The sequence below is a fragment of the Myxocyprinus asiaticus genome, chromosome 4, assembly GCF_019703515.2.
Source record: "Myxocyprinus asiaticus isolate MX2 ecotype Aquarium Trade chromosome 4, UBuf_Myxa_2, whole genome shotgun sequence".
In the NCBI taxonomy this organism is placed as follows: Eukaryota; Metazoa; Chordata; class Actinopteri; order Cypriniformes; family Catostomidae; genus Myxocyprinus; species Myxocyprinus asiaticus.
This window is the reverse complement of record NC_059347.1, coordinates 4,489,318-4,503,283: the sequence shown is the minus strand read 5'-3', so window position 1 is coordinate 4,503,283 and position 13,966 is coordinate 4,489,318. Positions and strand designations below refer to the sequence as shown.

The 13,966-nt window shown below is 37.5% G+C and overlaps 1 protein-coding gene across 1 annotated transcript in view; it reads left to right on the top strand.

Annotated features, from left to right (window-relative positions):
* Positions 1 to 13,966, top strand: part of pappaa (pregnancy-associated plasma protein A, pappalysin 1a) — a 245,529-nt gene that overhangs the window by 168,199 nt on the left and 63,364 nt on the right. Inside the window, exon 16 of the mRNA XM_051690455.1 lies at positions 8,931 to 9,114. Coding sequence (XP_051546415.1) covers positions 8,931 to 9,114 — 184 coding nt within the window. The remainder of the gene's footprint in view (positions 1 to 8,930; positions 9,115 to 13,966) is intronic.

The following is a 13,966-nucleotide window of genomic DNA, read 5'->3' as shown; positions in this document are numbered from 1 at the left end:
CTCAACAATATGACAAGGTCATGCAACAGATTGACAGAACAGTGTGTTTTTGTGGCATCAGCATGAAAACAAGGACAATGGTGTCATGTTGCATCTTGTCGAGCTTCATTAGAAAATGAGCTTGCTTCAGCTGTGTCATGAGGCTTCCAGGAAATCTGCCTTAGATGATGCTATCTTCAAAACGATCTGTTCTCTCCACTTGTTTTTGTGCGTCTGTGTGTGTGTGTGTGTGTGTGTCTTTGTTTGTTTTCATCATGCAAACACTATGTTCAGATGTTTAATGGATAACCAATGTGGGAAACACATGAATTCAGTCAAACGGCTCACATGGACGTGCTGCTCCCCTACAACAGTGACCAAATTAGATAATAATGTAACATAGTGAAGAGAGCACAATTGAGCATTGTTTTAAAGCATTGTCATTAGCAATCCATACAGTTTTCTAAACATCTGCATTTGGAATTTTTTTCGAAAATAGTTTTGCGTTCCCTCACAAAAGTTTTGCACTCCTTCGCAATAAGTTTTGCGTGCCCTTGCAATAGTTTTGCATGCCCTCCTGATATGCATGCACCCTGATATTCAGAGTAAAACCAGACTTTTAGACTGTAACCATAGTTTTTGCCGGAAATAATTTTTCTATTGTAATATTGTAGTAACCTTGACTGTTGTTGGCTAACCATGTTTTGTTTTTTGGCGGAAACCATGCTTTTACTATAGTAATATTTTAGTACTATGAAAAGTAAGTTAAGCATCCATGTTTTTTTGGCAGAAACCATGGTTTTAATACAGTATGCTGTATCATTTAAATTTCTTTCTTTCTTTTCTTTCTTTCTTTCTTTGTTTATTTCACCATGTATACAATTCATGACAGTTCAATGCATCCAACATCTTTTTTTTATGTTTTTTTTTTTTTTTTTTTTGAAAAGGTATAGGCTAAAGCCAAAGCTTATTATTCCTACCCTTTTTACCTATCTAGTTTTATATTCTCTCTTTAAATATTTCAATTTACAGTCCTGTTCACAACTCCCTGAAAAAATAAAGAAAATAAAATAAGATCAAAATGGCTATATAACATTTAAACATTTAACTTCACCCTAACAAATACATTATTTGAATCAAACATAACAAAACTTAGCATTTGCTTTAACTGCTTAATTTCTACATGACACGTATACATTTATACAAACATATATACATATATGCATAATACAATGTTCGTATCAACCCATTCTTTCATACTTTTTATACACCTCAATTTTAAACATTCTCCTAATTGTTTTACACAATTTAAATATTTGTTTATCTTAAATACCATGTATTTGTAGTAAAACCATAATAACCAAAAATAATGATTTTTATTACTATAGTTTTCATTGCTCTGTATTATTATATTATTTATTATTTTAAGATTTTACTTCGAAGATCAAGGTTAAAATATGGTAACTGTAGTAAAACTATAGTACATTTATTTTAAATTTATTGCGATGAAACGCATAACTATTGCGAGGGCACGCAAAACTATTGCGAGGGAATGCAAAGATATTATGTGACGTTTTGCATGTTTCGTGTGGGTTTTGTGTGTAGAGTTTAGAGAAAAGGAGCCATAGTTTCAGAAAGTGTGTGTATGCAACTGTCAAAAACTGTAATAAGGTGTTGATACAAGGATAGATACTATTATACCTAAACACCAGAAGAACTAACATAAATAAGAGTCAAATGTGGTAAAGTTCGCCAAACCTTGTGCTGTTTGTGTCTGTGTGTAGCACCTGCCGCTTTGCATATCCTAATGAAAAAATCCAACATTGCAAATGTCTGTAGTTTTCTCTCTCTCTCTCTCTCTCTCTCTCTCTCTCTCTCTCTCTCTCTCTCTCTCTCTCTCTCTCTCTCTCAAATCTACTGTTTCTGATTGTCTCAGTCTGATCTTAATAGTTTGTGCAGTACATTTCAGCAGGGATTGTTTAGCGAACCTGTCACAATTACAAGGCTTTGCAAAGAGGCAGTTTTTGAAGGATGGGGCAGTGAAAAACTATATGGGATAAACAGCAAACCTGCAGCTCACAACTAAAACTGCACAAACGTGCTGTATCTAATTTCACAGGTGAAGATGCCATTAACATAGGAGTCTTAAAGGCACAGCAGCAAAAAGCATCCTGTTAATTGCAATGATCATTACTAACATTATAAGTGGCCCTTTTATGGGACAACTAATACAAATTTATACAATATGACATCTTGAATCTTATAATGTATTTCTCATCTCCTTTTCGTTTGCTATGCCCTGCTACGTGATTTCGGTCAGTCAGTGATGTGATGGCTGCATTTAATTAAGCACAGTAGCCCAAATGAGGAAAACTGCTTGGCTATAAAGTTGTTTTAAAGAAGGAAACTCCTTCCACACAAACATTCTCTTCTCAACTTTTTTTTCTTTGTCTGTCTCCAACTGAACATTTACTGCCAGTATCCCAGTGTTTTATGTGTGTTTGAGTTTGTTTGTGTATACTTTTGTGTGTGTGTGAGTGTGTGTGTGTGTGTGTGTGTGTGTGTGTGTGTGTGTGTGTGTGTGTACAGGTTTAACCTCCGTTGTGGGGACCAAATGTCCCCACAAGGATAGTAAAACCTGAGATCACCTACATTGTGGGGACCAGCCAGTGGTATCAGTCTGGAAGATAAGAAGATATCAGTCCGAACACTCAACTAAACTGTTCCTGACAGTCACTGACCCTAACAGAAACCCCTGGCGGTAACCAGATATTCCTGCTGAAGGAACTGACTGTTAGTTAGACAAGAAACCAAATTATAAGCAGATACTGGACATTCAGAGGGTCCTGCCTGACTCTCACTTGCCTCATAAGCAACTTGAGCACACACACACATACACACATAGAGACTCGAGTCACGACCAACAAAAAGAGCCTTGATGTAAAGGCATCCCTGCGACTTGATCAACACAACAGTTTCTATATTATATCAAATAACTTTTAACATATGTGGAAAGCACTTTTGTGCTTCCCCTCCCTCTCGTCTCACCCACACTCAGACACATGCCTTGATTTCAACGGACCCCGCGACTTAATAAAACAGTTGTGTAGCAATGGGAAAGCTATATACAAGAATTTTTGCTGAGAAGTATACTTAAACTCACATTTCGAAGCAATCTCTGGTAATCACGAATGCAAACTCTGTAATTTTTAATTCCTCTCTCTCTCTCACACACACACACACACACACACACACACACACACACAAACAAAATACCTTGTTATTCCAGTAAGTGCTTAACAGCAGCTCAAGCCTCCTTGACTAGTTCTAAAGTGACGTTTTCAAACTAGCAACGAAGGCTTGGGCTGTATCAAAGCAAGACGTTGAGTTGGTGGCAGAAGAAATTAGTTCCACTCTTTTTAGGGACGAAAAAAAGAAAATGTCTTGAGAAATATGACCGTGGTTTATGCATAATAATTGACTTCAGCCCGTTGAATTATTGAAAATTAATGCACACCCAAGGTGTTATGGTGACTCTGCACATTGTGGCCACGTCCTGGCCGCATTAGCACTTCGAAATGCACATTCTTTTTCGGTCCGTGGTCAATTATTCCTTACTTACTCATTTGAACAAAATGTTATTATTTTTATTTTGTGTAAGTTACCCTGCACCGTCTGTGCTAAGGACATGAATGATATGCTAATAACACTTTTAATTAGGGGTTCAAGCGCTTAGCGCTGAAACCCTATTGTAATTGTTAAGATTTTTAGGGGTTCAAGCGCTTAGCGCTGAAACACTATTGTAACTGTTAATTAAGATTTTTAGGGGTTCAAGCGCTCAGCACTGAAACCCTATTGTAATTGTTAAGATTTTTAGGGGTTCAAGCGCTTAGCGCTGAAACCCTATTGTAACTGTTAATTAAGATTTTTAGGGGTTCAAGCGCTCAGCACTGAAACCCTATTGTAATTGTTAAGATTTTTAGGGATTCAAGCGCTTAGTGCTGAAACCCTATTGTAATTGTTAAGATTTTTAGGGGTTCAAGTGCTTAGCGCTGAAACCATATTGTAATTGTTAAGATTTTTATTATTATTATTATTATTATTGTTATTATTATTATTATTATTCCGCCATAAAACTGATTGGGCAGAGCAAACCGTAAGGCCTAGAGACTTGAAACTTTGTCAGATAGTAGTAGTATTGCTTGCTACAAAGAAACACGGACTCGGCCAAATCGGTCAATAGGGGGCGCTACAGCGATCAACAACACGAAACTGCTCATAACTCCTAGACCATTTGTCTTAGACTCAACATTGGAATCCTTGGCTTAAACCAAACAAAACGTATATCTCCAATTTCATTTCCGCCTATAAAAATTTTCGGCCATCTTGGATTTTTCATAAAACCTACTTTTGCGAACTAGTATTAGGTTTTTCGTCCAATCTAGACCAAACCAGTGCCAAACGATTCTATGGAGTCTCAATATCAAAAGTTATCAAGAAAAGTTTGAACTTTCGACTAGAACTAGCTACAGTATGCGAAAACATTGGATGTAGGAATGACCAATTTTACGTAAATGGCTATAACTCTTGAAGGAAATGAGATATCTTCAACAATCTTGGCATGCTTATGTAAGAGGTCAATCTTTGGTTGCCCAGAAAAGTTGGCACGGTTTTGCCACACGGTGGTGCTATAATACCAAAAAACATGAAATTGGCTGTAACTATGAAACCGTTAATCCTATTGACTTCAAAATTTGCATACATTTTCTTTGTCTCAGATGCCATCATTGTCTGTATGGGTATTCACGTATGTTGAAAAATGTGGCCGCCATCGGCCAATCAAATTTCAGCAGCTATTACACGAGGTTTACAATGACCGATCGGAATGAAACTTAGTGGACCTATTTGACTCTTGGTCTGAGAAGGTTGTGCAAAGTTTTTAAAAAAATCGGCCACTAGGTGGTGCTATCACGATTTTTGTAGGTGTTAATGGTTGTATATAATGCAGTGTTGTGAAAAAAACACAAGTAATATATATCACCTGATAGCCCTTCTCATTCTAAACAACTTTGCCTCAAGAAGCATTGGTGTCTGTCAAACTGTTCGGTACATATTTCAGATAATGTTCAAAACCTACTTTTGCAAACTAGTCCTAAGTTTTTCACCCGATCGGAAGCAAACCAGTGCAGAAATATACTCTGGAGTCTGATTATCAATAATTATAAAAAAAAAAGTTGACATTTCGACTGACAGTCGCTAAGGGGTGCCAAAACATTCAAAAAGGGCGGGCCATTTTTACTAAAATGGCTATAACGCCTGAATGAAATGAGGTATTTTCACCAAATTCGATGCACGTGTATGAGCTCAATCTGAGGTCACACTAAAAAAACCGCAGAGTATGGCCACTTGGTGGTGCTATAACAGGAAAAAAACATGAAAACAGCTCTAACTACGCAACCATTAGTCTGATTGAGTTGAAAATCGCCATGACTGTCTATGAGGACATTGCCGTATCTCAAAAAACATAGCTGCCATCGGCCAGTGTAGTTTGAGCACCTATTAGACAAGGTTAACAGAGGCCGATCGGCACAAACCTTGGTGGGCCAATTCGACTCCTGGATCTAGAGGTCTGTGAGAAATTTGAAAGAAATCGGCCAATGGATGGCACTATCGAGTTTTATGCCTCTGTAATCACGTGGTGTTTCACACATACACACAATGGCTGTGTCCCAATTCAAAGTCTGCATCCTTCGAAGGACTCTGACTTCAAAGGCCACACCTCCGAAGGCCGCGAAGGTCAGACTGAGCATTATTAATTGGGACAGTCTAGCCTACAGAGGACTGTTCTTGTCGCCTAAAAACTGTGACAGCTGCCGAGTGACTGTAATGTTTGCACTGGACTTTTTTGAAAGTTATATTAAACTGTCTGAAAACAAAATAGGGTTCACAAACTGTCTAAATATTTTCACCATGGTCCATTTCTGTATATAATAAAGAGAATAAACTATATATAATCACATCTTAGTAAGATATAAGTCAACATTTGAACCACTTTAAAGTTTTTTTTTTTTTTCTACATTTGTATCATTAGATATTTGAGTAAGTTGAAACCCAATACTTACGTTTAAAAGTGTAATTCGGCAATTTCTCCAAAAAAATCCTGTCGTCACTGGCGCGCAATTAATTTTGGGGTAGGCAAGGCCGTGAAGGATCCATCTGTTGTATCCTTCATTTCACGGGAAACGAAGGACGCATTTGGAGGCCGCATTTGAAGGAACCTTAGAATTGGGACAGCCTTTGTCACGCAGCAGTGATGCAATCAGCCTTCGAATGCGACCTTTGAAGGGTGCAGCCTCTGAATTGGGATGCAGCTATAATTCATATCATTTGTTAGATCTCCTCATACTGAACAACTTTGCCTCAAGAACCACTGCTGTCAATCAAATCGTTCATTAAATATTCACAATTATGTAAAAAAAACTACTTTTGTGAACTAGTCCAAGGTTTTTCGCTCAACCTCAATAAAACCAATGCAGTACAATTATTTTTTTACTTTACCCTTTGGGTAGCTATAACAGTGTCATTTAGAAAATGGGCGTGGTCAAGTGTACAAATAAGCCGATAATTCATAAACAAAAACTCGAAATTAGGTGAGCACATGCAACATATGATTCTAAACAAGCATGCAGACTTTTATGGAGATCGGACCATAGGTGGCGCTATGAGCTTTAAAAAGCTTTAAAAACCATGCATTTCCTTAGTAAATAGCCTGTATTGGCTGTAAATTGTCTATTTCATCTATGATCTAGGTGGTTAAATGCTTGCTAAATAAAACATAATACCTTTTTACACATGTGCTTAAAGGCCTTAAACTGCTTGACCCCCTTTAATTGCTGCTCGCAACTATATTTAATTTTCCTTTTGTTAAGGGTTTATAAACAGGTTCATTAATAACTATTAAGTAATTTACAAATACATTATAAATCAAATGGGTGACCGTCATGCAATACTTACCAAATAGTGAGCATTTGAACTTACATGTTATAAATGCTTCATAAATACACTTATTCACTTATGTTAATAAAATAAAATAAAAAATGTCAATGCCCTAATTCATGATTTATGTCACAATCCAACAACAATATTACAGTAAGATTAAAAAAGGGATTGTCATTTTGCCCGAGTCATCTTTTGTGTTTTTATTAATTCCTGTAATGTATTGACTATCACAATACTCTTAGTGCTGTCCCAACTTATCTAGTCCTAGTTACCAAAAGTCCTCTGCAAAAATACTTATAGCAGTTTACAGCAAATATCATATAATAAAGCTTGATGACCATTAAACCATTCTGAACATTTATATACAGGTTTCTAATGCTGGCATCTCCTTAATAAATGCTTCATATGTGTGCAATATGTGTGCAGGTTGCTAGTGTTGAATAAGTGTTATTAAGCATGTGTAACGTGAGGTAAAATGGCTCACTACTTGACAAGTATTGCATGACAGTGTGCCTTTTTTTATTCTTATATGTTTATTCCTATATTCTTATATGTTATAACTGAATATCAATTATTTTTAATACATTTGTAAATGAGTTATTGGTCATTAATTAACCCCTTTACAAACCCTTAACCAAGAGAACATTAATATAAAGTAATAGGCCTACTGATGTGCTATTACTTTAAACCTTACAGGCATTAAAAGGGATGGGGGAAAAAATCTTCTGAACTTACATTAAAGAAAGGACCTGGGCCTGACCCAAGCCTGTCATAATAATGGACAAAGGTGATTGTTTTGACTGCAATTGGAACAGCTACCAGAAGATTGTTTAGGCACTTGTTTTTGTTGAAGTCAGATCACATAAGATAAGCTACAGGTGTGTTAAAAGCACATTACACGGTGAAGTTACAAGATGAGGCATTAAGACAAAAATCCTCCATCAAAGATGTTACCAGATGTCAGGCTGTTTCAAGGCATTTTTGGAATAGCAACAATTTGGTGCAAGCATTCTTTCACAGTGGTGTCCAAACTACACACAATGTCCTCTTAAGGTCAAAACACAATGTGTCATGTGAAGCTTTATGGAAAAACTGTAGCCTGTTGGATTGTAGCCTACCTGCTACTCACTAGCCCTGTTCCAAAGCATAGTAAGGCATCTATCTGTCTGTAGTCTAAATATGCCGCTACATTCTAAGGCAGCATCCTAACTGAAATGGAACCTCATAAGTGACTGATTTGGAACACCCTAAATAGGCAGCACACAAGAAATGTGACTTACAATTGATTTGGGGTTTGACATTAGCATATCGCTCTGCTAAAATCGTGATATGATAATAAGCATAAAAATACAAATATTGGGCCAAATATTTAGTTTTTAATTATATTGAACTATTTTTATTCATACTTTTCACTATATGAACGAAATAAAATTTTTGTATTTATAATCAACATTCCTCTTGACTCATCCACTCATCTTGAATTATTCAGAGGGACACAGAACTACTAAAGATGAACAGGGGGACACAGGGGGTCCCTACTAAAAGTGGAACAACCTTCCCATTGGGATCCCACGATGCCTTAAAATGCTGTCTAGGCAAGAAGCTCACTAGGTTTTGTATCAAAGCTTCTGCCTTATCGTCTGTAAAACATTTCAGAGAACATGAATGGATTTTTTTTTTTTTTGTGTAATGATCCATTAAACATACATAAACAAGGACCAATTAGGAATGCCAGTAAAATACCAAGGATAATTTTGTTGCTGTTCCATCAAACAGATAAAATGCATGATGAAATGGTATTTCAATGCTAACGCAGCTAATCAGAACTTTATGGTCCATTAAGGGGACCAGCTGTTGTTTTGTCATCACTCCTCACTGTGATAACAGTAGAGGAACAACTTATTGAACGATTTTGTATGTCCAGATGAAAATCAGACTTCTTTTCTCTGTAGACGGACTCAACGGTGACCATCACATGTGCTGATAGGAAATGGAACAAGCAAGTATCGTGTGAGCCAGTCGACTGTGGGCTGCCAGATAAGTACCATGTGCATCCTGCCCACTTTGACTTCCCAGAAGGCACCACCTATGGCAAGAAGAGCACGTTCCAGTGCAAGGAGCCTGCTCAGCTTGTGGGTGAGATACCCTGGAAAATCATAATGAGGCTGAACTTTGATGCAATGGAGTAAATTGAAAACTGTTATGATCATTCTTTGCATCTTTAACATTGTATATATATATATAACAAATATAAAAAATAAATAAAAAAAAAAATTAAAACTGTAAAATCAAATGCAAAATTGATGAATAAATTGATAAATAGATAAATTAATCTCTAATAAACCTTTATCAGTCAGATGTTTTCAATGGCAGTCCTAAACTTTAATAAAGGCATGGAACACCTGGATAATGTCAATGACAGCAGATTGGGTGCCGCCTCCTGGTTTAGAGAGAAACTGTCAATAGGGCAATAGATAATGGAAAAAGCAATAGACAAATTAAAAATATGTAATAATTAATCACATGTTAAAAATAAATGTTTTATTTATAATTATAATTATTTCAATATTATTAATTGCTCAATTTAATGTTTTATTTTCAGTGTGTTTATTTCAGGTATTATTCATTGATTATAATTATTAAATTGTTGATTCTTTCATCTATTTATTTATATTTTTCTCATTTTTTTAATTTATAAATTTTTCAGTATTCACATATTCACATATTAAAGGAATAGTTCCAGTGGCGTCTCAGGGTCATTATTTAGTGTGGGGCACAAACAATCCATTAACAATCAGTTATTTGACTGATCTTTGAAACACTGACGCACAATTCAAAATCCTGTTTGTCATTTTGACAGGTAAAAAAGAAACAAGAAAAACATTTTAAACTAGTGCAACAGTTTTGACTTCACTCTTTGTCCCTCACCCAAATTAGATGCACATTAACTGGCATCATCATCATTTACACCTGTTATTGTTCATCTCTTTTGTGTTTAGATTTTGAGTAGAGGGTATCTGATTTCATGACTGCATACATCAGTCTTTACTTCAGTGTGTTAATGTGTGATTATAAAGCGCAAACTGCAAAATAACAAAAAGAAAACACAAAAAAAGCAGCGCATCATTTCAGTCAATTATGCATGCATTTAATATAAGCACAAACAACATGTTTAGGGCAGAACTGTCCATTATTTTAGTGGAGTAACTGTGTTAACTGAGCTTCACAGATGTGCTTCTCACATTACACTTTATGTTCACATCAGGGACTATGAAGATCTGTGAACTTGTGCATGTGTTGTGCGCTTTAACCGGCAAAGTTAAAAAACCTTGTTTTAGTGCTGCGGTTGATTGACAGGTAGAAATTTCACAATAGAACTCGTTGGTTTCACCGGACTCAAACAAGGGGAGTAAACAATCTATCAAAAAAGCCTATCTACTGTAATTTATGTGCCATTATAATAGATGCTACACCCCTCAATGCCCTAGTACTTATAAAAATGAAAACAAGTATGACATTTTACAGATAGTGACGAATAAATACATTTTTTTGTACAACCCCTGAACATGATGCCACACAAACATCCCTAATAATTTAATCCAAGCACAAAACGTCATCACAGACTTTTACATCATCACGGACTTTAAAGGGAATAAATCTCCACCGTGAACACCGCTGCCTCTCTCCCGGATGAGCTAAATACTTTTTATGCTCGTTTTGAGGGAAATAACACTGACCTTGCGGAGAGAGCTCTCGCGGCCGAAGCTACAGAGGTCAGTTCACTCTCCGTCTCTGTAGCGGATGTAACCCGATACTTCTGACAGGTGAATATCCGCAAAGCCACGGGTTCAGATGGCATTCCGGGCTACATCATCAGAGCATGCGCGAACCAACTGGCTGGTGTTTTTACAGACATTTTCAACCTTTCCCTCTCTTTGTCTGTAGTCCCCACATGCTTTAAAACATCCACCATTGTGCCTGTTCCAAAGCAATCCAAAATAACTTGCTTAAATGACTGGTGTCCTGTTGCTCTGACCCCCATCATCAGCAAATGCTTTGAGAGACTAATCAGAGATTACATCTGCTCTGTGCTGCCTCCCTCACTAGACCCATTGCAGTTTGCTACCACAACAAACGCTCCACTGATGATGCCATTGCATCTACAATACACACTACTCTCTCCCACCTGGAAAAAAGAACACTTATGTGAGAATGTTGTTTGTAGACTACAGCTCAGCATTCAACACCATAGTGCCCTCCAAGCTAGATGAGAAACTCCGGGCTCTGGGCTTAAACAGCTCGCTGTGCAGCTGGATCCTGGACTTCCTGTCAAGCAGACGCCAGGTGGTTAGAATGGGCAGCAACATCTCCTCATCGCTGACCCTCAACACTGGAGCCCTGCAGGGCTGTGTTCTCAGCCCACTCCTGTATTCCCTGTACACACATGACTGTGTGGAAACACACAGCTCCAATGCCATCATTAAGGTTTCTGATGATAAGACAGTGATAGGTCTGATCACTGACCATGATGAAACAGCCTACAGAGAGGAGATGCACACTCTGACACACTGGTGTCAGGAGCACAACCTCTCCCTCAATGTCAGTAAGACAAAGGAGCTTGAGGTGGACTTCAGGAGAAGAGATAGAGAACACAGTCCCATCACCATCAATGGAGCACCAGTGGAGAGAGTCAGCAGCTTCAAGTTCCTGGGTGTCCACATCACTGAGGAACTAACATGGTCCATCCACACTAATGCCATTGTGAAGAATGCTCATCAGCGCCTCTTCTTTCTGAGACGGCTGAGGAAGTTTGGAATGAACCGCCACATCCTCACACGGTTCTACACCTGCACTGTAGAGAGCATCCTGACTGGCTGCATCTCCGCCTGGTACTGCAAAAGGTGGTGCGAACTGCCAGACATATCATCGGAGGTGAGCTTCCTTCCCTCCAGGACATATATACCAGGTGGTGTGTGAAAAAAGCTCGGAGGATCATCAGAGACTCCAGCCACCCGGGCCATGGGCTGTTCTCACTGCTACCATCAGGCAGGCGGTATCGCAGCATCAGGACCCGCACCAGCCGGCTTCATGACAGCTTCTTCCCCCAAGCAATCAGACTTTTGAACTCTTGATCTCCCATGATCAAAATACATCAGCACTGCACTTTTTTACTCTTACTCTTATATCTCACACCGGACTGTCATAATTATATTATTATTATATTATATTCTCTCTTAGCAATTACCTACTGTACATTTATATATACTATATATACTTTTTTATTGTATAATGTGTATTCTATATTGTGTGTATTGTATACTGTACATTGTATGTTATTATTTGTATATTGTGTTGTGTGTAATTATGTGTATATTAGATTTTAAATTGTGATGTAAATCTGATGTTTATTGTAATTGGTATATGTCTCATCACTGTCACGACTGCTATGTTGCTCAGAACTGCACTCAAGAATTTCACACACTATTGCACTTGTGTATATGGTTGTGTGACAATAAAAGTGATTCGATTTGATTTGAACTCCACTAAGACATGCACATCCACATCAAAAAGCTCAAGTGACCGTGAAAGTAAACGACAAATAGGCAAATCGTCAAAGGGTGTGCATATTAACTCACTAACTTGAATGAACAGCATAACAAAACTAATCAAAATGACAGACTCCCAATATTTAGCAGTCATTAATATTTAATACAAACCAATGCACCAACAACACAACACCTGAATGCAATAGCATACAATTAAATGAAATGATGAACGGTGCTTAACTAATCCAACCAACAGCACATTAGAAAAAATGTTTGGCCAGGACAGCAGGGTTATACCCCTACTCTTTTACAAGAAGTGCCCTAGGATTTTTAATGACCACAGAGAGTCAGGACCTCGGTTTAAATGTCTCATCCAAAAGACAGTGCTTTTTTACAGCATAGAGTCCCTGTCACTATAATGAGGTATTAAGACCCACACAGACCTCAGGGTGAGCACCCTTGCTGGCCTCCCTAATACCACTTCCAGCAGCAGCCTTAGTTTTCCCCAGGAGGTCACCCATCCAAGTACTGGCCAGGCTCAACCCTGCTTAGCTTTAGTGGGCAACCAGGTGAGAGCTGCAGGGTGATATGGCTGCTGACAATGTAATCAAAGCTTTTGACAGGCTCATGCTCAAAGGCAAACTAGCCCCTCAGGATATCGTTGAACACTTGTTGCACATACGCATGACGTTCTCCAGATCTCCGCTGATTAACATTGAGGATGAAGAGCTAGCCCCATGCATTGCAAATGAGAACAATTAAATGGCTTTTATGCAACATACCTTAATAATAATATAATTTCTCAAATTCTTATAATTTCTTTTTTCTTGTATAATGGACATAAAACACATTTAAGTTGCGGAAAAAATAATATTTCTTAAAATAAATATATGATGATGCCACGCAATTTGCACAACAGTGCCACCTCTGATGGGGCTTAGCCCCACTTGCCCCTAATGTAGAGATACAGCTGAATAGTTCACACAAAAATGAAAACTCCATCATGATGTACTCACCCTCATTACAAACCCATGCAATTTATTTTTGTTTTGTTTTTTCTGTGGAATACAAAAGAAGATTGTTTAGAAGATAGCAGAACATTCACACTGATCCATGCAACAAAAGCATGTTGTAACCAGGGGCTGTTGAGCCCCAAAAATGAAATTAAGTATCATAAAAGTAGTTGATATGACTACTTTATTCAAAGTCTTATGAACCAGAGCTCTCAAATATAATTTTTTCTCTGTACATTAAACACACACACACACACACACACACACACACACACACACACACACACACACACACAAATAACATTAGCTATTGTTAGGTTTACAGAATTCTTCCTTGTTCATATTACTTAAAAAATGCATGCAACCAAGTGAACTTAATTTTACTGAGTTGTTTTAATAATAATTTAAAAAAAGAGTTTACTTTATCCT